The sequence below is a fragment of the Erinaceus europaeus genome, chromosome 8, assembly GCF_950295315.1.
Source record: "Erinaceus europaeus chromosome 8, mEriEur2.1, whole genome shotgun sequence".
Classification (NCBI taxonomy): domain Eukaryota; kingdom Metazoa; phylum Chordata; class Mammalia; order Eulipotyphla; family Erinaceidae; genus Erinaceus; species Erinaceus europaeus.
The window spans coordinates 47,934,080-47,957,567 of record NC_080169.1 but is presented as its reverse complement, the minus strand read 5'-3'; the positions used below and the strand labels follow the sequence as shown (position 1 = coordinate 47,957,567).

The 23,488-nt window shown below is 37.9% G+C and overlaps 1 protein-coding gene across 1 annotated transcript in view; it reads right to left on the bottom strand.

Moving 5' to 3' along the window:
* Positions 1-23,488, bottom strand: part of COL28A1 (collagen type XXVIII alpha 1 chain) — a 301,074-nt gene that overhangs the window by 130,473 nt on the left and 147,113 nt on the right. The window contains 2 exon segments of the mRNA XM_060196187.1: positions 12,632-12,699; positions 13,121-13,193. Of these exon segments, the coding sequence (XP_060052170.1) occupies positions 12,632-12,699; positions 13,121-13,193 (141 nt within the window).

Here is a 23,488-nt window from a genome sequence, read left to right as displayed (position 1 = left end):
TGACAGTCTTCATTCATTATCTACTCTTATCAATCATACCAATTTGCAGATAAGGAAATTGAAACTAATTTGCCTAAAACCAAACACTTAGAGCCAACTTAACCCCAGGCCTTACTCAAGAGCTCATCTTCCCATCCTGGTATTGACTAGGACTAGAAGAAAAATAATAACTTCTCCATAAAGTTTCTTCCAGCTGTCATTTAATACAGAGACCACAGCTAAGTGGCAGTGAAAGCTCTTCTCCCACATGGAATCAAATCACTCTCAAGAAGGAAGAAAACATCCTGATTATAAAATTCAGAGGTGGACTGTGTGCTTAAGGACTCCCTTTCTGTTTCCCCTCTATTTCCATTCCTCATTTAGAGTTTTACCTTGATGTCTTATTCTAGATCTATGTATTGATACAGAAATCCTTTCTCTTTAGCCATACTTTTATTGGCAGAGCAGTGCATACTAGGATAATGCATACTACCAATGCATACTATACAGATAGCAATAATAGTAATAGCTCAGGATGTTAGGATTCTTGTTTCCTAGGAATTACTCTATTAGTTTTTCAGAATTATCCTGTGAAATAGGTGTCATTGCAAATCACACTCACACAGCTAACAAACAACAGAAATTACAAGTAGAATAGGGATACAAAAACAATCTGTTACACATCCTCTACATCTTGTAAGATTTAAATGTAATATTTGAGTAAATTGTATTCTTAGAGACAAATACAAATATTTTAGACTATCACTTCCTCTCCTCTGCATATTAACATGACTTTAGTCATTTTCTCTTTATGTCAGCTAAGCATTTCAGGATTTGAGAAGACTGTGGAAGCAGGTTAGAGTTACTTTAGTGATTTCATAACTTCCTATTCTGAGGACAATAAGAAGCAAACTGTATTTAGTATGGAAAAAAACCCTTATGAAATGGTACTCTGAAGACTCTAAATGACAAAATCAATAAATGATAGAGACTTTTTTTTTCTCTTTCCATTTTATTTGATAGAACAGAGAGAGATTTAGAGAAGAGGGGAGACAGAGAGAAAGAAAAAAAAGATAGAAACCTTAAGATCTGCCTCACTGTTCATGAAGCACTGCCCTCACAGATGAGGATGGGCTTGAACCTGAGTCCTTAGATATGGTAACTCCACCAGGTGTGCCACCACCCAGTCCCTGGAGTTTTAAATAAAGTAGAAGTCAAAGTGATGCTTAGTAGCTGCATAATGTTTTCATCCCTTCTGGCTTTTAAATAAAATTAAGATACAGTTAGAAAATCTCCAACTACCGAGTCTCTGTTACCCGCCCGTGAAGCTAGCCCGGCCAGCTAGAGCTCCAAAAATAACAACAAATGGCACCCACGTGGACCTGACCTGCACATCTCTCAGATAAGTGAAGACAATTTGGTTACCTATGTACTATAGCCTTCTCTTCTGCTTGTGAAGAGATCTCCAAAGAGACTGTTTCACTGTTTCTGGAACATTTATCTCTGGACCACTTTGTGGTTTCCACTCGCTCGGGCGCACTCAGAACAGCCAGCGGAGTCGGGAGGAGCCAGCGGGCGGGAGGCGAGGCGCGGAGCTGCCGTTTCCACCTGGTGGAGCAGCCAGCCAGCCAGCCAGCCAGCCAGCCAGCCACGCCTGGACAACCCTGCGCACCGCAGCCCTCAGGAGGCTGACGCCAGCACACAGGAGCCCGATGCCAACACGCTAGAGCCCGATAATTCATTCTAGAATGACATTAGTGTCATTCTAGAATGAATTATGTAATAAGCATATATAATAGATTAGTAATTATTGAACACTTCACTCATGCCTGCCAAGAAGTTAATGGAAACTGTTGAAGCCTTCTAAGCTCATGTACAGAGAACCCAAATATTAACACATTCATTGATTATTTAGTGTCCATTGTTTAATATCATTTGGTCACTTCTCACCAACACCCTTCTACATAAAAAGGGGTATGGGGGGAGGGGAGCTCCTGTTGTCATCAGCACATGTAGGGCAACTCATTTACTATTTGTACAAAGAAAAAAAAGGTGGAGGTTGTAATAGAAACAACTGCAAGTACAGTAATCAAAGATGTGAGGAAATAACTAAGAAAATGCTAAGAAACAAGCACTCAAATCACTGCAAATTTTCCTTAGCATATTTTCCCAGCTTTAAAGTTCAAATAATCAAATTACCGCTGTTATTTGAATCTATTTATCTCCTAGAATTTCAATATTATCACAAAGCAATGTTATCTTAAAATCCATCCTATAAGGGTTCATATTAAAGTGCACAAGGACCCAGGTTCAAGTCTTTGGTCCCCACCTGCAAGGGGAAAGCTTCATGAATGATGAATCAGGGTTGTAGGCTTCTCTCTGTCTCTCTCCCTCCCTATATCTCACTTCCCTCTCAGTTTCTCTCTATCTATATCCAATAATAAATTTAAAAAATATTTTTAAAGAATTTTGGTTCATACTCACAGAGGGATAAAGAATAGGAAAGTTTCCAATGAAGGGGATGGGACACAGAACTCTGGTGGTGGGATATATGTGGAATTAATGAACCCCTGTTATCTTACAATCTTGTTAATCATTATTAAATCACTGATAATTATTTAAAACCATCATAATTTAAAAACTCACTTTAAGATCTGAAGAGTTTTTGCTGTGGTTGACAACTTTCTTCTTCTTCTCAAGATCAGCTCTTCAGTAATGAGCAACTAAACTATTTGTAGGGGATTTCACTGGAGAGGAAGAGTCTTTCTTATTTGCCTAAATTAAAAACCTTGAAAATAGGAACAATGATATAACCCCTAATGATAGGGAAAAGAGAAATTTTTCTTGCATGGGAATTTAATATAATTTTCTACTGGGGGATAAGTTTCTTCAATCTGCTTAATTAAAAATTAAAATGCATTAACAGTGATATGGGTGGACAAATCATAAGATGGTTTTGTGTGTACCTTTAAGGCTAATGAAAAAGTATATATTCTTGATTCCTGGGCAGAAAAATGATGAACTAGGAAAATAACTAGGAGAGATGAAAGCAACATTGAAAGTCATAGGATGGACTAAGTACAGCTTATAGAGTATGCATAGATCTGACTTGAAAAGTAACCTTGAAAAGTCACTTAGTCAAGTTTTCCTAGTTTTCACCATGACATCTTCTGAAATCTAAAGGTCATATAGCCTGGAATTTAAATTTGATATGACCTAGACTTTAATTAGTTCTGTTTTTAAGCTGATTATCCTGTCTGAACCAATTTTGAAGTCATATTATGGGACATGGGTAACTTCAACTCCAATTTGGAAAGCCAGACATGTAATTTCATTATCATTAATTCTGTATCATAGGCCAGTTCATGTCACAGAGTGTTCAAAATGGAGCTCATTGTCCAATCTATATCCACTGATGGAATCCAAAAATTCCTAATGTATCTCTGTATGAATCATTCCTCTGTTCACTGCCTGTTGAACAACCACTGCCTGTTGGTGGTGTGCACATATGTGAGCCATTGCAAAGAACAGAGGGGCAATTCAGTTGCTGAGAACATTTTTAGAATAATGATCCTCAGTGGAATTTCACATAGGCTTACATTTTAATTTATGACTATGGGCCATTTTTGTCAAATAACACATGTACTTACAATATTCAAACATTAAATATTTTGAAAAATGTTAAACTCTTTTGGACTTGGGTTTGTTTCTCTCCCTCTCTCTTTTAGTGATTTAATAACAGTTCTCAAAATTATAAGATTTCAGAGATATGGTTCATACCACATCCACCCTCCATATCAAAGATATGCCCTGCCCCCACTCTCCATAACCACCATAGTTCTTACAAAGTCTGAAATTTGGAGGTAAGTTTGTGTGTTTCAATTATATGTATTCTGCATATGAATGAAACTGTTAGGTTCTTACTTCCTTACTTCACTAGACATAATCACCTCCAGGTTCATCAATTTTGTCCCAAAAGGTGCAATATCATCTTTTTAAAATAATTCTCATTAATGCTTATATAATTTAGTAGTTGGCAATGGAAAAGCTAGGATGAAAAGAGAAATAAGCCAGCTATGCACTTAACAGCATTAGCTTAATTAAAAGAGGAATGTAGCGTTGTGCACTGAGCATCTGTGGATCAGGTCAGGCTACTCATTTTGATTTATTCATCCATTAGCTATTTGTTTGTTAGTTCATTCATTTTTAACCAGAGCACTGCTTCATCACTCTGGGTAAAGTTTTTTGACAGAAAAAGAGACAGGAAAAAAAAAAAGATGGAGAAAGGGAAAGACACCACAGCACAAAGCTTTCCCTGTGTGATGGGGACCTGACTTGAACCAGGGCTGCATGTATGACAAAGCAGCTACCCTCCCAACTGAGCTCTCTTGCAGTCTTCCTTTTAGCCTTGCACCCTCTCCCTTTCCACAGTCTCCCTATCACTTGTAAATGCAAGATATGTGATATATACTATTGGGGCAATATATATACAATATATATACAATAATATATATAATAGTTTAAAATAATAATAACTACAAAATTCTGTGAGATCTATTTTGCTTATAGGCTTTATTCTGACTATTTGAGAGTAAAGACGTCCTTTGAAAGTCACAAAGCCAAGTTCAATTTTCTTAGTTCCAGTACTGGCTTATGTTCAACTGCTCGATGACATGGAGAAAAGCCATGACTTTCAATGTACAAAATAGCACATGAGTTTTTTGTTTGTTTGTTGTTATTGTTGTTGTTGTTGTTTTTACCAGAGCATAATTCCAATATCTAGCTGATGGTGGTCAGAGGTTGAATCTGGGACCTTGGAGCCTCAGGCATGAAAATATATTTTTTAATTTTTTAGTATCTTTATTAGATAGACACAGTCAAATATTAAGAGGAAAGGAGGAGATAGAGAGTAATAGAGACAAAGAGACACCCATAGCCCTGCTTTAACCCTCACAAAGCTTTCCTTCTGTAGGAGGGGGCTGAGGGGCTCGAACCTGGGTCCTTGTGCATTATAACATGTGCACTCAACCAGGTGCACCACTACCCAGCCCAAGCATAATAATCTTTTTATATCACCACTATGCTACCTGTCCACCTGCCCAAGAATATATCATCCCCTTGGAGATGCCAGGAAATCTGTCCTTATAAGTTTTTGACAATAGAAATTCATAAGTAAAAAGTTATCTGATAGTCTTCTGCACATACATACTGAGATGTGAAACTGTATTTCTGAAATTGTAAACCAATGGTAAATCAGTACAATTTTGATTTTTTAAAAAAATGAGAATTTTATAAAACCTTTCACTTAAAAAAAAAGTTATCTGGTGTTCTAGAAAGAGGTGATGTTTATATAATAAGTGCTCCCAAATGACAAAGGTGCCTCCTAATCAGTAGGGGCCCAGGAGTACAAGTAGTGTTAAGTTTGACTTCCCCATCCGAGAGGCTCAGGATTCAGGTACTAAATAAGCATTTTACCCTCAGCAAGAACTCAATTGCCAGTTCTTCTTCCCAGCACATTACAAAGATGAATTTTAAGGTTGTATCCACTATCTCCTTAGAAGTTTTAGTTGTTTATTTTTGTTTGTTTTTTTTTGTTTTTTGCCTCCAGCGTAATTGCTGGGGCTCAGTGCCTGCACTATGAATCCACTGTTCCTGGAGGCCATTTTTTTCCATTTTTTGCTGTCCTTGTTGTTGTTATAGAAGTTGTTGTTGTTATTGTTAGATAGAGCAGAGAGAAATTGAGAGAGGAGAGGAACACAGAGAGGGGGCGAGAAAGATAGACACCTGCAGCTGCTTTACTTTGTGAAGTGACCAAACCCCCTGCAGGTGGGGAGACAGGGGCATGAACCCGGATTCTTAAGCTTTGTGTCATGTGCACTTAACCCATTGCACTACCGTCTGGCCCCCAAAGCTTTAGTTTTTATATGTATCTTAGAACTCTCTCAGAAGGTCTTGGCAAAATTTCAATGTAACCACTACTATACTATGGAATTCTTCTATCTGGAAAAAAGCCATGAAACATGATGGGGTTAAGAAGTCAGAGGGTGCTTTTTTATGTTTTAAAACATAGGAGCTTTGATTCTGATGTCTCTGTCACATGCTAAACACATGTGACCTAAACTAAATATTTTTTTAAAACCATAAATTAATCATCAACCTTAATGGTTTCCTTATTTCAAAACACATTTGTAGGTTAATGCCCTAAGGCCAGAATTTTAAGGTGACTACACCATGTCTAAATGAAAAACATATTAGATAAGTATTTCTATATAATTACACCACACATGCCCACATATTTACAATTTCCCTGTCACTATGACTCAAAATGAAAGTTGAGGACATTTGGACACTTTTGAGTATTATAATTTTTTTTTCTTTTTTGTTATTTCCAGAACTTCACCATTCTGGGCTGGACTGACTTTTTCAAATAGAAAGAGAGAGTGGGGTAGGGGAAGGAATGAGAAGCTAGAGAGAAGAATCATAGTACCAAAGCTCCCTGCAGTGCAGTGGAGTTCACACACATGACAAACCAGGTGCTTTATCCAGGAGAGCTATTTTGCTGGCCCTGAGTATTTATTGTACTTTTATAAGCATTAACAATGTTAGGTCTTTTGAGTTTCATCATCTCTCTACTAAACCTAGACAAAGTTTGTGAAATTAGACATTTTCAGGGATCTCCCTTTTCTTTACAGTTCCTTCTCTTTCTCCCCCCATACATGTTTCTCCAGAAGAAGAAGAAGAAGAAGAGGAGGAGGAGGAGGAGGAGGAAGAGGAGGAGGAGGAGGAGAAGGAGAAGAAGAAGGGGAGTATATATGAAGGTATTGAAGTTATAGTCCTTAAAAAGCACAAAGAATGTTTTGAAAGCAATTTGATAAGTGTTTGTTGTTAAAGTCTCTTCTATTTTCAAATTTATAATCCAAGTTCTTAAGCACAAGCTCATAGTTCCAACAGGCAATAGCAAGGGAAGAAAAAAAAGCAAATGAGAGGGAGGGAGGTGGACATTGGCAAACCCTAGCTAAAAGTTCATTCCCCTGTAGGCTGCTACTTCTACTCTGCCTCATGTCCAGGCTAACAGAAAACATGCCTCTTACTCAAGACACATCTGGCAATATTTTAGCTGCTTGGGAAAAAAAAAGTGGTCTGGGTAAAATTTCAAAGGAGCACCTTATTCTTTCTTGATTATTCTCCATAATATATATATGTGGAAACAAATATAAGGGACTTTTACCAAAAAATATTACATAAAACCACTTAATACATGTTTTGTCTGAAATTAAATAATCTAATATAAGGACATACTTAGAAGAATCAAATTTGAAAATTTTCTCTGTCTATGCCTTAAGTGTCTGACTTTATTATTTGTGTTAAATGTAAGATAGTAACATGATAGCATAATTTCATACAATACAATGTATATTTACATAAAATATTTATGATGAGCTACTCTGTGGAAATGCTAATTATAATGTGTTTCCATTGAACTACAAATGTATTCCAGTATATAGTTAACACATTTTACTTAATACATTAATTTTATCGTTGTCTTCATCTATTTACTTTTATGCAGTGCTGAGTGTCAAACCCAAGGTTTCACATGGAAGGCATGCAATCTATTGGCTGAGCCACCTCCCTGGCCCTCATGGCATATTTTAAATAGGAATAAGCTCCTGTGTCTCTTTACTTAGAGAAATGGAAATCAAAGTTACAGCAAGATACCATCTCACACCAGTGGTAATGGCCTATATCAACAAAACAGGAGATTCAAGTGTTGGCAAGGATCTGAAGAAAAAGGAAATCTGTTAGTCTGTTGGTTGGAATGAAAGCTGATGCAACCATTGAGAAAATAATATGATGTTCTTTAAGCAAATAAAAATGGAAAGATCTTATGATCCTACAATATCATTCCTTGGCATATATCAAAAAGTCATGAAAACACTAATTCAAGGGACATATATACCCCTATGTTCACAACTGCTTTATTTATAATTTTCAAGGAGTAGAAGCAACCTAAATATCTACTGACAGACAATTGAATGGAAAAGTCATGGTACATATACTCAGTGGGATATTACACAGCAATTTTTTTAAATGATATTTTGCCCTTTGTGACAAAATTAATGAAACTGGAGGTGATTAGCTAGTGATGTAAATAAAGAGTTGAAAGACAACTACAGCAGGGTTAGATAGCATAATGGCTCTGTAAAGAGACTCCCATGTCTGAGGCTCTGAAGTCCCAGGCTCAATCCCCCACACCACCATAAACCAGAGCTGAATAGTGCTCTTGTTTAAAAAAAAAAAAAAAAAGAAAGAAAGAAAGAAAGAAATTTTTGATTGTCAGAGAAATGCAAATAAAGACAATGAGATACCACTTCACTCCTGTGAGAATGCCATACATCAGAAAATGTAAGAGCAGCAAATACTGGAGAGGTGGGGACAAAGGAAACCTCTGGCACTGCTGGTGGGAATGTAAATTGGTCCAACCTCTGTGGAGAGCAGTCTGGAGAACTCTCACAAGGCTAGAAATGGACCTACCCTATGATCCTGCAATTTCTCTCCTGGGGATATATCCTAAGAAACCAAACACACCCATCCAAAAAGATTTGTGTATACCTATGTTCATAGCAGCATAATTTGTAATAGTCAAAACCTGGAAGCAACCCAGTTGTCCAACAACAGATGAGTGGCTGAGCCAGTTGTGGTATATATACATGATGAATACCACTCAGCTATTAAAAATGGGGATTTCACCATTTTCAGCCTGTCTTGGATGGGGCTTGAAAAAATCATGTTAAGTGACATAAGTCAGAAATAGAAGGATGAATATGGGATGATCTCACTTACAAGCAGAAGTTGAAAAAGAAGATAAGAGAAAACACTAAGCAGAACTTGGACTAGAGTTGGTGTATTGTACCAAAATAAAAGACTCTGGGGTGGGGTGGGGGGTAGAGTTCAGGTCCTGGAACATGATGGCAGAAGACCTAGTGGGGATTGAATTGTTATGTGGAAAACTGAGAAATGTTACGTATGTACAAACTATTGTATTTACTGTTCACTGTAAATCATTAATCTCCCAATAAATAAATTTAGAAAGAAAGAGAGACAACTACAAAATAGTTTTGCTCATATGTGGAACATAGGGAACTAAAGTACATGAATTTGAAGGAAAAAAAGTATCTAAACTTTCTCTAAGACACTGTGAGAACTATGTATGGTGCTTATCAGGGGTGAGGGAAGGCACAGAACTTTGGTGATGCATGCAGTGTGAAACTATAACCTTGTAATTTTATGGTCTTATAAATCATTATTAAGTCACTAATCAAAATAGAAGGGGGGAAAAGCTTCTGCTCCCCTAAAGCAGTAGTCTAATAACTAAAGTTTTTACCAGTGCTTTTCTCAGAGCATAAAATAACAAAATTTACATATGAGAATTTCTCTTTCAAAAAATTTTCTGGTTTATTTTATGAAATCAGAGTGCCACTACATCCTGAAATATGTAGTACCAGAGATCCAATCAGACATACAAAAGTCCTATGTTCTATTTGCTTCCCTGCCCCACATAAATTTCTTTATTTTTAAAGTTTAACAACATCTTGGGGGTCAGGCAGTGGTGCACCTGAGTGAATACACATTACCATGTGCAAGGATCCAGATTCAAGAACCTGGTCCCTACCTACAGTGTGTGTGTGGCGGGGGAGGGGGGGACTTCAAAAGTGGTAAAGCAGGTCTGCAGGTGTCTCTCTCTCTCCCCTGTCTTTATCCTCTTCCTTACACAATTTCCTTCTGGCCTATCAAATAAAAATAATAAAGTTTAAATCTTGATAGCTGCTAAATCAGAAACAAAAACAAATGATGCCCTGATTTGGTAAGCTGTACTGACACCATAAGGTAAGGTGTGTTAATGTTAGGCCAGCCCAGAACACTGGCAAAAGCATTTTGTCTCCTCTGTATAGTTTCTGCACCACCTTCAAATGTATCCTTTCCATGTGCCTTGACAGAGATGTGCAGGTATCAATACCTCTTTTAGAAAGAGTTTTTGTTTTGTTTGTTTTTCCCCTTTTTAAATTTTATTAGTGGTTTAATATTGATTTACAAAATTACATGTTAACAGGGGTATAATTCCATACTGTTTCCACCACCAGAATTCTGAATCCCCAATCCTATCCCATTGCAAACCACAGTAGTTCTCCTAAGGTTGCAGATACGGATTAACTATCATCTCTACAACTGTCTAGATTAGTACATATTTGCCTCCTTTTTCTTCCAGGTCAAATCCTTTCTTCCCCTCCAAGCCACATATAAACCTTATTTCTACATACAAATGTCCCTTCCTTTTTTTTCCTCTCTCTTCAGGTCCTGATGGAGCTGGAGTTCAGAGCCCACTTATCTTCTTCGTATCACTTCTCCTCCACTTCTTCTTCTTCTTCTTCTTCTAGCATTTGCCCTTCTTCTGTAGCCAGTCAACAGGTCAGGTTGAAAGCTGTCAGGAGCTGCTTGTTGCTGGCTTTGAAAGTGACTGGGATCCATGTGGATTCAGTCGGCTAGGAAGGATCGTCAGTTTCCCCAATGAATGGGTACTCTCCTCCACTAAGAATATGGATCAAAATTGTTTTGGGGCACAGAAGATGGGAGATCTGGCTTCTGTAACTGCTTTTTCACTGGACATGGGAGTTGGCAGGTCTATCCATACCCCCAGTCCATTAGAAAAAGTATTTGAATCAATGCAGCAAGTGCTACCCCAGCATGCTTCACTTCAGACTGTGTCCAGAGACTTCAGGTGTGGAACGACAACCCTTAAGCTTCATCACTTGGTTGAGACCTTTCCTTTCATAGTATTCTTTAATTCCATTCCAGGTGGTCCACTCCCCAACAAAGTCCCCAAACCTAGATATAGACCAGGTCCCCTGAGATAGAGCATATATTCACACGTCTATAAACTAGGGAAAAATATATACCTGAAAGCAGAAGTACACAAGAGTCTACAATGAGTACCCCCTAACACTTCATCTGCACTATTCCAGCCTTTAGGCCCATTTTTGTTCAACAGTTTGTTTGACTTTGTATGTTAACTCTCTTTTCAGCCACCAGGTTCTGGATGATAGCATGATGGCGACCACACTTCCCTGGACTGATGACCCCACCAATGTGTCCTGGAGCTCAGCTTCCCCAGAGATCCACCCCACCAGGGAAAGAGAGAGGCAGACTGGGAGTATGGATCGACCTGTCAACGCCCATGTTCAGTGGGAAAGCAATTACAGAAGCCAGACCTTCCACCTTCTGCAACCCACAATGACCCTGGGTCCATACTCCCAGAGAGATAGAGAATGGGAAGGCTATCAGGGGAGGGGATGGGATATGGAGATTGGGTGGTGGGAATTGTGTGGAGTTGTACCCCTCCTATCCTACAGTTTTGTTAATGCCTCCTTTCTTAAAAAAAGAAGAAGAAGAAGAAGAAGAAGAAGAAGAAGAAGAAGAAGAAGAAGAAGAAGAAGAAGAAGAAGAAGAAGAAGAAGAAGAAGAAGTAGTATTTGAAGTGATGGATCTCCAAGCTTTTGTCAAACCCAAGAGAGGACAAAAAGGCACCTGGGCCTGCTTATAGAAGCAGTATAGGTGTTGACACTCCTAAGTACTAAGATAGACACCAAAAAAATCAAGACAACCAGCTGACATTGAGCATGTACTACATTTCTCTCTTTTGTGCCCAGGAATATTTGAAAAACTAAGCATGTAGATACATTTGTAAGGAAAAATTCTCTCTTTAGGGTAATATTGATCATTTGCCCAGTATGTTATTGTTCTGTTATGGCTGATAAACCTATATGTGGTACCAGGAAATTAGCAGGGAAGAAACTCCAGTAGTGCTTGATGTCAGGCAAACTTGCACTCCTATGGGATATACAGCATAGCAGGAAAGCAAGAGATTTAAGTAAGTGTTGTAGGCCTTGGAGGAAACAGACAAGTAGGTGTGACAATCATGAGGGAAGAGGGCAGTAGAGAGAGAGGATTATTTTGTATATGGGTGGTCAGAGTGAACAAAGAAAGCCTTAGGACTGGATGAGAGGCTCTAGAAAAAAGCTTTGCCAGGGGGTTGGGTGGTAGAGCACCGGGTTAAGCACACACAGAATAAAGCGCAAGGACCCACACAAGGATCCTGGTTCGAGACCCCAAATTTCCATCGGCTGGGGGATTGCTTCACAAGTGGTGAAGCGGGTCTGCAGTGTCTATCTTTCTCACCTCCTCTCTATCTTCCCATCCTTTCTCAGTTTCTCTCTGTCCTAGCCAATAAAATGGAAAAAATAGCCACCAAGAGCAGTGGATTCACAGTGCCAGCACCCAGCCCCAGAGATAACTGTGAAGGAGAAAAAAAAAACTGATCTCTGATCTCTGATCTCTGATCTCTGACCTCTGATCTTAGTATGGGAAGACAGAGCCACAAGGAAAGATAACAGCTACTACTTGGGAAGTTGGGGAAAAGAGTGCAAAGTTCACTTGCATTCTCAAAAGAATATATCTTCTCAGGAAGTCCAGAAAGGCAGACAAATAACTTTATCAATTCCTTAGACATCCTTCTGGCATGCCTGATTAGAAATAAAATTCAACTCACTCAAGGTAGATGTTTCAGAAATCACAATGTTTATCTACTTTGTAATTTTACCTTAGCTCCAGTGTCTCCTACTCCTCGTAAACCCATAGGCCCAGGGGGTCCAGGAAGTCCTTGAGGTCCTTGAGATGACATAATAGAGAAAGTGAAATTATCTTTTGTGTGCAGTAGAAACAGTCAGTGTTTACATTTTATAAATAAAAACTTTAAAATAAATAAATCTTTAAAAAAATATTTTACCATTCTTAGTAACAAAAAGAAACTGACAACTTTCCTTTAGGTCAGGACTTTCAAAGTAGTACTCAGACACTGAATTATACAAAAGGAGAAATAAAATACTTTGATATTAGAAAAATATAAAATGCTATCTGTGCTAAAGAAAAAGAAACAGGTGGAGAGAATGGATAACAAGAAGGAAGAAAGAAAAGAAAAAAAGAGAAAAGGGGGGAATAGGAAGAAAGGAAGAAGGGGAAATGAAAAGGAAGCAGGAAGAAAGAAAGGAAGAAAGAAAGAGCAAGAAAGAAACTTAACGTTCATTTGTACTTACAGCCACACCAGGATAGACATCACCTTTGAGTCCTGGAGCACCCACTGGTTCTTGGGGGCCCTGGGCACCCTGGTAAATTATAACAGCAAGTGATACATAAGACCCAACTATGAAACACTTGACAAAACTTAAGCACAATATCACCTCAATACACCAGAGATGGATTTGTAAGTGCAAGAGAATGATTTGAAAATTTTCAGAAGGAAACTCTACTATATGTAACAATTCATAATCAAGTAACAATTTTTTGCAGGGAAAGGGGAGGGGCTGCCACTGCATGATTCCACTGGTATTTTTTCCCTATTCATTTTATTTAAAAGAAAGATAAATATATAGAGAGAAGCATCACACCACTGTCCCACCATCCAAGAGTTTCCTCCAAGAGTGATAGTGCCCCCATATCGTGCCAGTGCCCTGTAGGGCTGTAACTCAGAGTTTCCCATGTAGCAAGAAGGGTGATCTATCAGGCAAGCTACCACCTGACCCCAATTCATAATTTTCATTCATTTGTGTTCAGTGGAAAGTGTAGAATGAGTGTAATAAATACATAGAAACCATTAAAGTCCTATGCAAGAAAAACACTTGAGAATTGAAACCATCTGATTACTGATATATTCACTTCAAAAATTATAAATTTTCTGTATCATATATTATAGAAAAATATAAAATGAGAACATTTAGTAAATATAGTAAGTGATGACCAGAAAACAATTCACAGCAAAATTTTGGTTGCAATACTTTGCATGAAAGTAAAATAACTACGTTACCTTTTATTATTTCTCCTATTGTCATCCTCAATGGGAGCCCAAATTAAATGGGTAATAAATAAAGTTAAATAAAAGCTAAAATAAAACTAATTTTAAAAGAATAACATAGGACTTAGGAGACAGTTTCATACGTTAAAGCACCAACTTGCATTTCTTTCTTCCCCTCTCTCATTCTATTTCCCTCTCCCTCTCCCTCTCACTCTCACTCTCTGTGGATCACTCTGGGCTCTCGGGCTCTCTGCCTCCCTGGCCACTGGCAGCAGAGACAGGAGCGGCCCTTGGGGATCCTAGGGGGCCCTGGTGACAGGGGAGAGGGCACAAAGAAGCTTCAGAGAGATGACTCATTTATTGGTGGACACAAGCAAGTAAATATACCCAAAGGTTTGAGAAAGGTTAAGATAATCATTAATCCATACACAATACAGAGCTAAATCTTGACCTATCAAGTATTTGATCACAACTGGAAAGTTACCATATAAGGTCTGGTCATGAGCTCACAATACATAGGTAGACTTTTTCCTCTAAGGGTGAATTATAAGCACCTCAGGGCAGGGGGGGAAGGGGGCAGTTGAGCAAAGCCAGGATATGTGTAGTGGGTTTTGGTTGGCCATACACAGTAATTAATGGCCTTTGTTCAGAGGGAATGAGGAAGCATGTGCAGAAAGGTACCCAGTCTGAAAAAGCCCATCCATCATAAGGTCACGAGGTCAGGAGGTCAGGAGGGACCTGCCTATCACCACCCTGGGAGGGGGCTCAGGGTCAACCTGCTCAGACTCTCATGGAAATAATGGCTCTCAGACAGTGGGACTCCCCCCCCCATATCTCTATTCTCTCTCTCTCTCTCTCTCTCTCTCTCTCTCCTCTCTCTCTTTCTCTCTCTCTCTCTCTCCCTCTCCCTCTCTAAACCATTTTCTCTTCCCCTTCAAATATCTTATTGGGGCAATAGCAATTTAAAATAGGTTTTCACATGAGTTCTGTTTCTTATCTCCCATGAGAGGTGTTCACACATCACACCCACCACTAACTGAAATCTTCCTCCACCACCACATACTGGTTCCCCAACATCCACTCAACATTTCCTATCTCCCCTTTATGAGTAAGTTCTTAACTCTGCTGTAGTAAACCACAGCTGGTCTCTTTCACCCTGTATTTTCCCTCCTTCGTTTCTTAAATTCCACCTATGAGTATATAAATATTTCTTTAAAGTAAAAAAAAAAAAAAATAGGTTGTAAAGGGATAGGACACAGTTTATGGTTTATATCTTGAAACCTAGTAAAAATTATAAATATGTTTTACAGTAGTAATTTTAGGCATTAAACCCCATTAGTAGCAATCACTGACATCCTGTATAGAGCGTGGGGAAGGGTGATGACTGCATTTTGACCAACAGAGTTCTCTGAGGTGCATAATTTTTCTACAAATGGAAGTTAAAGGTATTTCTAACTAAATGAAGAAAATAATGAAGAAAATTCTGAGCAGATCTATTTAATATAAGTTTGTTACACTTGGGACAGATTTTTTTTTAGAAAGGAATATTTTTATATCACTTTATTCGATTGCTAATCTATTCTGATAACTTTTATAGTGACCCCTGTCAACACATATTGACAAACTGATATTCATGTTTTATAATGTATATCACGTTTCACATTAGAAGCAAATTAATAATTAGCAGATCTTTTGTTTCCAAAGACTAGGAAAAGTAGTATAATTCTCAACACTATTTTTTCTTTTTTTTTTTGTATTATCTTTATTTATTAATTGGGTACAGACAGCCAGAAATTGAGTGCTAAAGAAGGAGAGAGAGATAGATACCTGCAACACTTCTTCACCACTCACAACGTTTTCCCTCTGCATGTGGGGACTAAGGGATAAAACTCAGGACCTTTCACAATGTAACATATGCATTCAACCAAGCGCACCACCAACTGACCCCCCTCAACATTTTGTCTTATATTCAAGTAAAAATTGAGATCAAACTGTTATAATTCCAAGTCATGATGTTGCCAAAAATTTAACTTCCCAAAATTGTTCTAAACCCTACACTTATGAATGAATGATTGATTGACTGAGGTGGACAGGGGAATTCTGTAAAGAACCAACAGTAAAACAAAGCAGTAAGTGCACCTCAGTTAAGTTTAAAGGACATTTGGACTGAAATTAACTTTTAAGTTTTTATTTCTAATTTCCAAGATTATATAACAAATTACCATCACTATTAATGTTTAACCTCTGGTACCCATATTGGAAGGAAAAATATTAAAACATTCATACTGTACAAACATTTCTTTCTAGATATCTTAGTGCTGCAAATTTTTCAGTTGGGCTGTAAATTCTGAAGTTAGTAAGAATATTAGAATTTATACAGTTAAGAACAATGTCCTTTCTCAGATTTTTATTTTAAAATTTCTCAAGATATTTATAAGATGGATTTTTGCTGGTTCTTTCTTAACTAAATTTCATAAGATGTTCTACAGAGTGATCACTAAGAAGTATCTCATTCAACAGCAGGAGAGTGATGTCATATTGCCAAGGGAAAATAGACATGATTACTGAAAATTGTCCTCTACCATAATCATATGAAGTTCCATTAATAATAACTTTAAAAAGGACAACAAAGCAGAAAAAATGATTTTATAAAACTTTCAAATGTGAACTTCTTGGAAAATGTTTTACAGAAGAAAATATGAACAATTAACATGTAAAAGAAGAGGCTAGAGGCCATAATAATCTCTTATATCACAGACATTAGAAATGGAGTACTTCGGTTCCCAGAAGATGGCGGACTGAGAAACTGCTAGTGGCTTGAGCTCTGACCACATCTTCTGGAAACAGTAGGATTTTCTGCCTTTAGTAGGTCAGTCAATAAGGGGTCCTAGCAGTGACACCAAGGAGGTGACTATAACTTAATTTGGGTCAAGAAATAGAGTAAAAAAAAAGGGGGGGAAATTTTTTTTTCCGTTTAAATATAAAGCACACCTCCTCCCACTACCCACCCCCCCCATAAGCAGTCCCTGGGGACCAGCTCCTAGCAGGCTTTACCAAATTCCTGTCCCACCAGGGAGTATCATTCATTCTAAGTCTATACCCTCTGAAACCTCTGGCCTTTTTTTTCGTTCTGAGTAGGCAACCCCCCACCTAACCCAACATAGCTAATTAAATAATTAAAAAAATAATAATAATAAATAATCTTTCCTTTCACCGCTCTTTTATGACTGTTCTTTTTCTTATCTTTTTCTTTTTTCTCTCACTCTCATTTTTTTTTCATGCTGTCATCCTTTCTTCCTTAATCCTACAGCTTCCAAAGCCACAGGCCCCATCCTCCACACCACCAAACAGTGTGCTTTTTTGAATTCACTGATACACATTTGGGAATTATTTGGGGGAAGAATTCTGACTCAGTGTAGACTCTCACTGTGAGTGTCTCTGCTCAACTTCCCTTCCTCCTTTAGTCACCCCAAGAATATACAGTGGATAGTAGATTTGCATAACTGTCTATTTCAGCCATCCTTGTCTAGTCCTGAGGGTTTTTTCTTTTCTTTTCACTGCTCTTTAATTAAAGCTCTTTTTCTTCTCTTTTCCCTTTTCTCTCACTTGTCTCTTTTTACTTTTTTTTATTTTTTATCTTGTCATATACTTCTTCCTTCCATCTTCTTTGCCTTTCTGAATTTGTGAGTTATTTTGGGGAATAAATCTGACACAGAGTGGACTCTCTATGTGTGTATCTCTGCTCTAGTTCCCTTTCCCCTCTTGTAACCCCTAGAATATAAAGTGGATAGTAGATTTGCATAACTGCCTATTCTTGCTATCCCTTCTTTCTTTTCTCTTTCTTCTTCACTTGGATTTGGTTACTATTATTTCACGGACTGGAGAAATTGTTTGGCTAACTGGTAACAATTAAACTGCTTCAATACTTGCTTCAGTTGCTACTGTAATTCCTGAGGTTGGTGAGTGCAATTGTCATAAAGGTATTTAGTACTGTGTTGCTTGTGCTCAAGACACAACAACTGAGGAACAACAGAGCATAAAAAAAAGAAACACATAAATTAAAAAAATGGGTAGATCAAAAACAAAACTGCTACTCCAATGAATGAAGACAAGAGCCCAGAAGAAACTACAAAGCAGCCAGAAGTAACCATAGATAAGAAAAGTATGCAAGCAGTAATAAACTTATTAATCACAGAAATGAAAACAACATTGGAGGAAAGGAATGGCAGTATTAGGGAAACAACAGTTGAGACCCCCAAGGAAAATACTGATTATCTTGAGGTAATTAGAGAACTGAAAGCTGAAATAGCTATAATGAAGAAAGAAGCTGAGGCAAGGGAAAGCAGACTAACAGAAGCAGAAAACAGAATTAGTCAGACAGAGGATGAGTTAGAGAAAACGAAGAAAGAGGTGAAAGAGCTTAAAAAGAGATTGAGAGACACTGAAAACTACAATAGAGACATATGGGATAATCTCAAAAGAATTAACATTCGCATAATTGGCCTGCCAGAGGAAGAAAGAGAGGAAGGGGAAGCAAACATTCTAGAGGAAATAATAGAAGAAAACTTCCCAGACCTGAGTAACAGAAATGACATCAAGATTCAAGAGGCGCAGAGAGTACCAAACAGAATCAACCCAGACCTGAAGACACCAGGACACATCATAGTCACAATGAGAAGTAGTAAGGATAAAGAAAGGATCCTAAAGGCTGAAAAAGAGAAACAAAAAGTCACATACAAGGGAAAACCCATAAGATTATCTACAGACTTCTCCACTCAAACTCTAAAAGCCAGAAGAGAATGGCAAGATATCTATCGAGCCCTGAATGAAAAAGGGTTTCAACCAAGGATAATATATCCTGCTAGACTTTCATTCAAACTAGATGGAGGGATCAAAACCTTCTTGGACAAACAACAGTTAAAGGAGGCAACCATCACCAAACCAGTCCTGAAAGAGGTTCTAAAAGACTTCTTATAAACAAGAACATCACTATAATACTGGCAATATATCAGAGCAAACAAAAAAAATTTTTTATTGAACAATGGCACTACAATACATTAAATCCATAATATCAATAAATTTCAATGGCTTAAACTCACCCATCAAAAGGCACAGTGTTGGGGGATGGATCAGAAAACATAATGCAACCATATGCTGCTTACAAGAATCCCATCTGTCACAACAAGGTAAACACAGACTTAAAGTGAAAGGATGGAAAATTATCATACAGGTTAATGGACCACAAAAAAGGGCAGGAACAGCCATTCTCATCTCAGACACGATAGATTTTAAATTAAATAAAGTAATAAAAGATAGGCAAAGAGACTACATAATGATTAGAGGATCAATCAGCCAAGAAGACTTAACAATCATTAACATCTATGCACCCAACGAGGGACCATCTAAATATGTCAAGTACGTACTAAAAGAATTTCAAAAATACATCAATAGTAATACAATAATAGTGGGAGACTTCAATACCCCACTCTCACACTTAGATCAAAAAGCAGAGAACCAACAAAGATACAAGAGAATTGAATGAAGAGATTGACAGACTAGACCTCTTGGACATTTTCGGAGTCCTTCACCCAAAAAAACTGGAATACACCTTCTTTTCAAATCCACATAACACATGCTTAAGGATAGACCACATGTTAGGCCACAAAGACAACAACAATAAATTCAAGAACATTGAAATCATCCCAAGTATCTTCTCAGACCACAGTGGAGTAAAACTAACATTTAACAACAAACAGACAATTATTAAAAATCACAGAATTTGGAAACTAAACAACATACTCCTTAAGAACCACTGGGTCAGAGATTCTCTCAAGCAGGAAATTCAAATGTTCCTGGAAACAAATGAAAATGAAGACACAACCTATCAAAATATTTGGGACACAGCTAAAGCAATACTGAGAGGGAAACTTATAGCCATATAATCACATATTAAACACCAAGAAGAAACTCAAATGAACGACCTTACTGCACACCTCAAGGACTTAGAGGAAGAGGAACTAAGGAACCCTAAAGCATCCAGAAGGACAGAAATCACTAAAGTTAGAGCAGAAATAAACAACATCGAAAATAAGACAACCATACAAAAGATCAATGAAGCCAAATGTTGGTTCTTTGAAAGATTAAACAAAATTGACAAACCCCTAGCCAGACTCACCAAACAAAAAGAGAGAAGACTCAAATTAATAGAATTGTGAACGATGGAGGAGATATCACAACTGACACCACAGAATTCCAGAGAATCCTGCGAAACTTCTATAAAGAACTATAGGCCACCAAGCTAGAGAATCTGGAAGAAATGGAACAATTCCTAGAAGCATATGCCCTTCCAAAATTGAACCAAGAAGAACTACAAAATCTAAATGTACCAATCACAGACAACGAAATTGAAACCATTATTAAGAATCTTCGCAACAACAAAAGTCCTCAACCAGATGGCTTCACAAACGAATTCTACAAAAATTTCAGGAAACAGTTAGTACCCATACTTCTTATGCTTTTCCATAATATTGAAGAAACAGGAATACTCCCTTCCACCTTCAATGAAGCCAACATCACCCTGATACCAAAATCTGATAGGGACAGAACAAAAAAGGAAAACTACAGACCAATATCGCTGATCAACATAGATGCCAAAATATTAAACAAGATCTTGGCCAACAGGATACAGCAACATATCAAAAAGATTTTTCATCACGACCAAGTGGGATTCATCCCAGGAATGCAAGGCTGGTTCAAGATCTGTCATTCAATGTCATTCACCACATCAATAAAAGCAAAGCCAAATACCACATGATTATTTTAATAGATGCAGAGAAAGCCTTTGACAAAATCCAACACCCATTCATGCTCAAAACTCTACAAAAAATGGGAATAGATAGGAAATTCCTCAAGATAATGGAGTCTCTATATAGCAAACCTACAGCCAACATCATACTCAATGGACAGAAGCTGAAAGCATTCCCCCTCAGATCGGGGACTAGACAGTGCTGTCCACTATCACTTCAACATAGTATTGGAAGTTCTTGCCATAGCAATCAGGCAAGAGAAAGAAATCAAAGGAATACAGATTGGAAGAGAAGAAGCCAAGCTCTCACTATTTGCAGATGAAAAACCTAAAGAATCCAGCAGAAAACTACTGGAAGTTATTAGGCAATATAGCAAGGTATAAGGCTACAAAATCAATGTACAAATACAGTGGCATTTCTTTATGCAAACACTAAATCTGAAGAATAAGACCTCCAGAAATCACTTCTGTTTACTGTTTCAGCAAAATCAATCAAATACCTAGGAATAAAGTTGACCAAAGAAGTGAAAGACTTATATACTGAAAACTATGAGTCGCTACTCAAGGAAATAGAAACTGATACCAAAAAATGGAAAGATATCCCATTCTCATGGATTGGAGGAATAAATATCATCAAAATGAATATTCTCCCCAGAGCCATATACAAATTTAATGCAAAACCCATCAAAGTTCCACCAAGCTTCTTTAAGAGAATAGAACAAACACTACAATCATTTATCTGGAACATGAAAACACCTAGAATTGCCAAAACCATCTTAAGGAAAAGAAACAGAAATTGAGGCATCACACTCCCAGACCTTAAACTATATTATGAAGCCATCATCATCAAAACAGCATGGTACTGGAACAAAAATAGGCACACAGACCAGTGGAACAGAATTTAAAGCCCAGAAATAAATCCCCACACCTATGGACATCTAATCTTTGATAAGGGGGCCCAAAGCATTAAATGGAAGAAGGAGGCTCTCTTCAATAAATGGTGCTGGGAAAACTGGGTTGTAACATGCAGAAGAATGAAATTGAACTTTATCTCATCAGAAACAAAAATCAACTCCAAATGGATCAAAGACCTAGATGTCAGACCAGAAACAATCAAATACTTAGAGGAAAACATTGGTAAAACACTTTCCCACCTACACCTCAAGGACATCTTTGATGAATCAAACCCAATTGCAAGGAAGACTAAAGCAGAAACAAACCAATGGGACTACATCAAATTGAAAAGCTGCTGCACATCCAAAGAAACTATTAAACAAACAAAGAGATCCCTCACAGAATGGGAGAAGATCTTCATATGCCATACATCAGACAAGAAACTAATCACCAAAATATATAAAGAGCTCAGCAAACTTAGCACCAAAAAAGCAAATGACCCCATCCAAAAATGGGCAGAGTATATGAACAAAACATTCACCTCAGAGGAGATCCAAAAGGCTAACAAACATATGAAAAACTGCTCTAGGTCACTGATTGTCAGAGAAATGCAAATTAAGACAACACTAAGATACCACCTCACTCCTGTAAGAATGGCATACCTCAAAAAGACTGCAGCAACAAATGCTGGAGAGGTTGTGGGGACAGAGGAACCCTTTTACATTGCTGGTGGAAATGTAAATTGGTCCAGGCTCCGTGGAGAGCAGTCTGGAAAACTCTCAGAAGGCTAGACATGGACCTTCCATATGATCCAGTAATTCCTCCCCTGGGGTTATACTTCAAGGACTCCATAACACCCAACCAAAAAGACTTGTATACTCCTATGTTCATAGCAGCACAATTCATAATAGCTAAAACCTGGAAGCAACCCAGGTGCCCAATAACAGATGAGTGGCTGATTAGCTGTGGTATATATACACAATGGAATACTATGCAGCTATCAAGAACAATGAACCCACCTTCTCTGACCCATCTTGGACAGAGCTAGAAGGAATTATGTTAAGTGAACTAAGTCAGAAACATAAAGATGAGTATGGGATGATCCCACTCATCATCAGTAGTTGAGTAAGAAGATCTGAAAGGGAAACTAAAAGCAGGACCTGACCAAATTGTAAGTAGGGCACCAAAGTAAAAACCCTTTGGTGAGGAGTAGTCATGCAGCTTCCTGGCCAGTGGAGGGTAGGAGTGGGTGGGAGGGATGGGTCACAGTCTTTCGGTGGTAGGAATGGTGTTTATGTACACTGTTAGTAAAATGTAGTCATATAAATCACTAGTTAATTAATATGAGAGGGGGAAAATTAATTGTATGTCTCAAAGTTTTTCAAAACACAAACTGAATCTTTTCAATATATAGGCTGTGTAATTGATATGCAGACTCTCTCAAAAGCCTAGACCAAGTAGATCAGAAGCAACCAATAGCACAGATACTGGGTACTGTACAGATACTGGGTACTGCACAGCATACCCTAACAAAAGGACTTTTCAAAGTTAACCCAATTACTAAATAATGTGATGATAACATTAATTATCAATTGTCTTTTTGAACCCTAAGACAGCAGGAACCTCACATCTCCACTATAAAGCCTCTATTTCCCCCAGTCCTGGAACCCTTGGATAGGGCCCACTTTCCCGTATGCCTCTCCCTATCCATATCAAATAATATTGCCATCTGCCAATCACAACCTAACCAACACAACGATTTCCACCTCAACATGCTTCACTTCAGACTGTGTCCAGAGATTTCATGTGTGGAATGACAACCCTTCAACTTCATTACTTGGGTGTGACCTTTCCTTTCATAGTATACTCTAATTTCATCTCAGGTGGTTCACTTTCTAACAAAGTCCCAA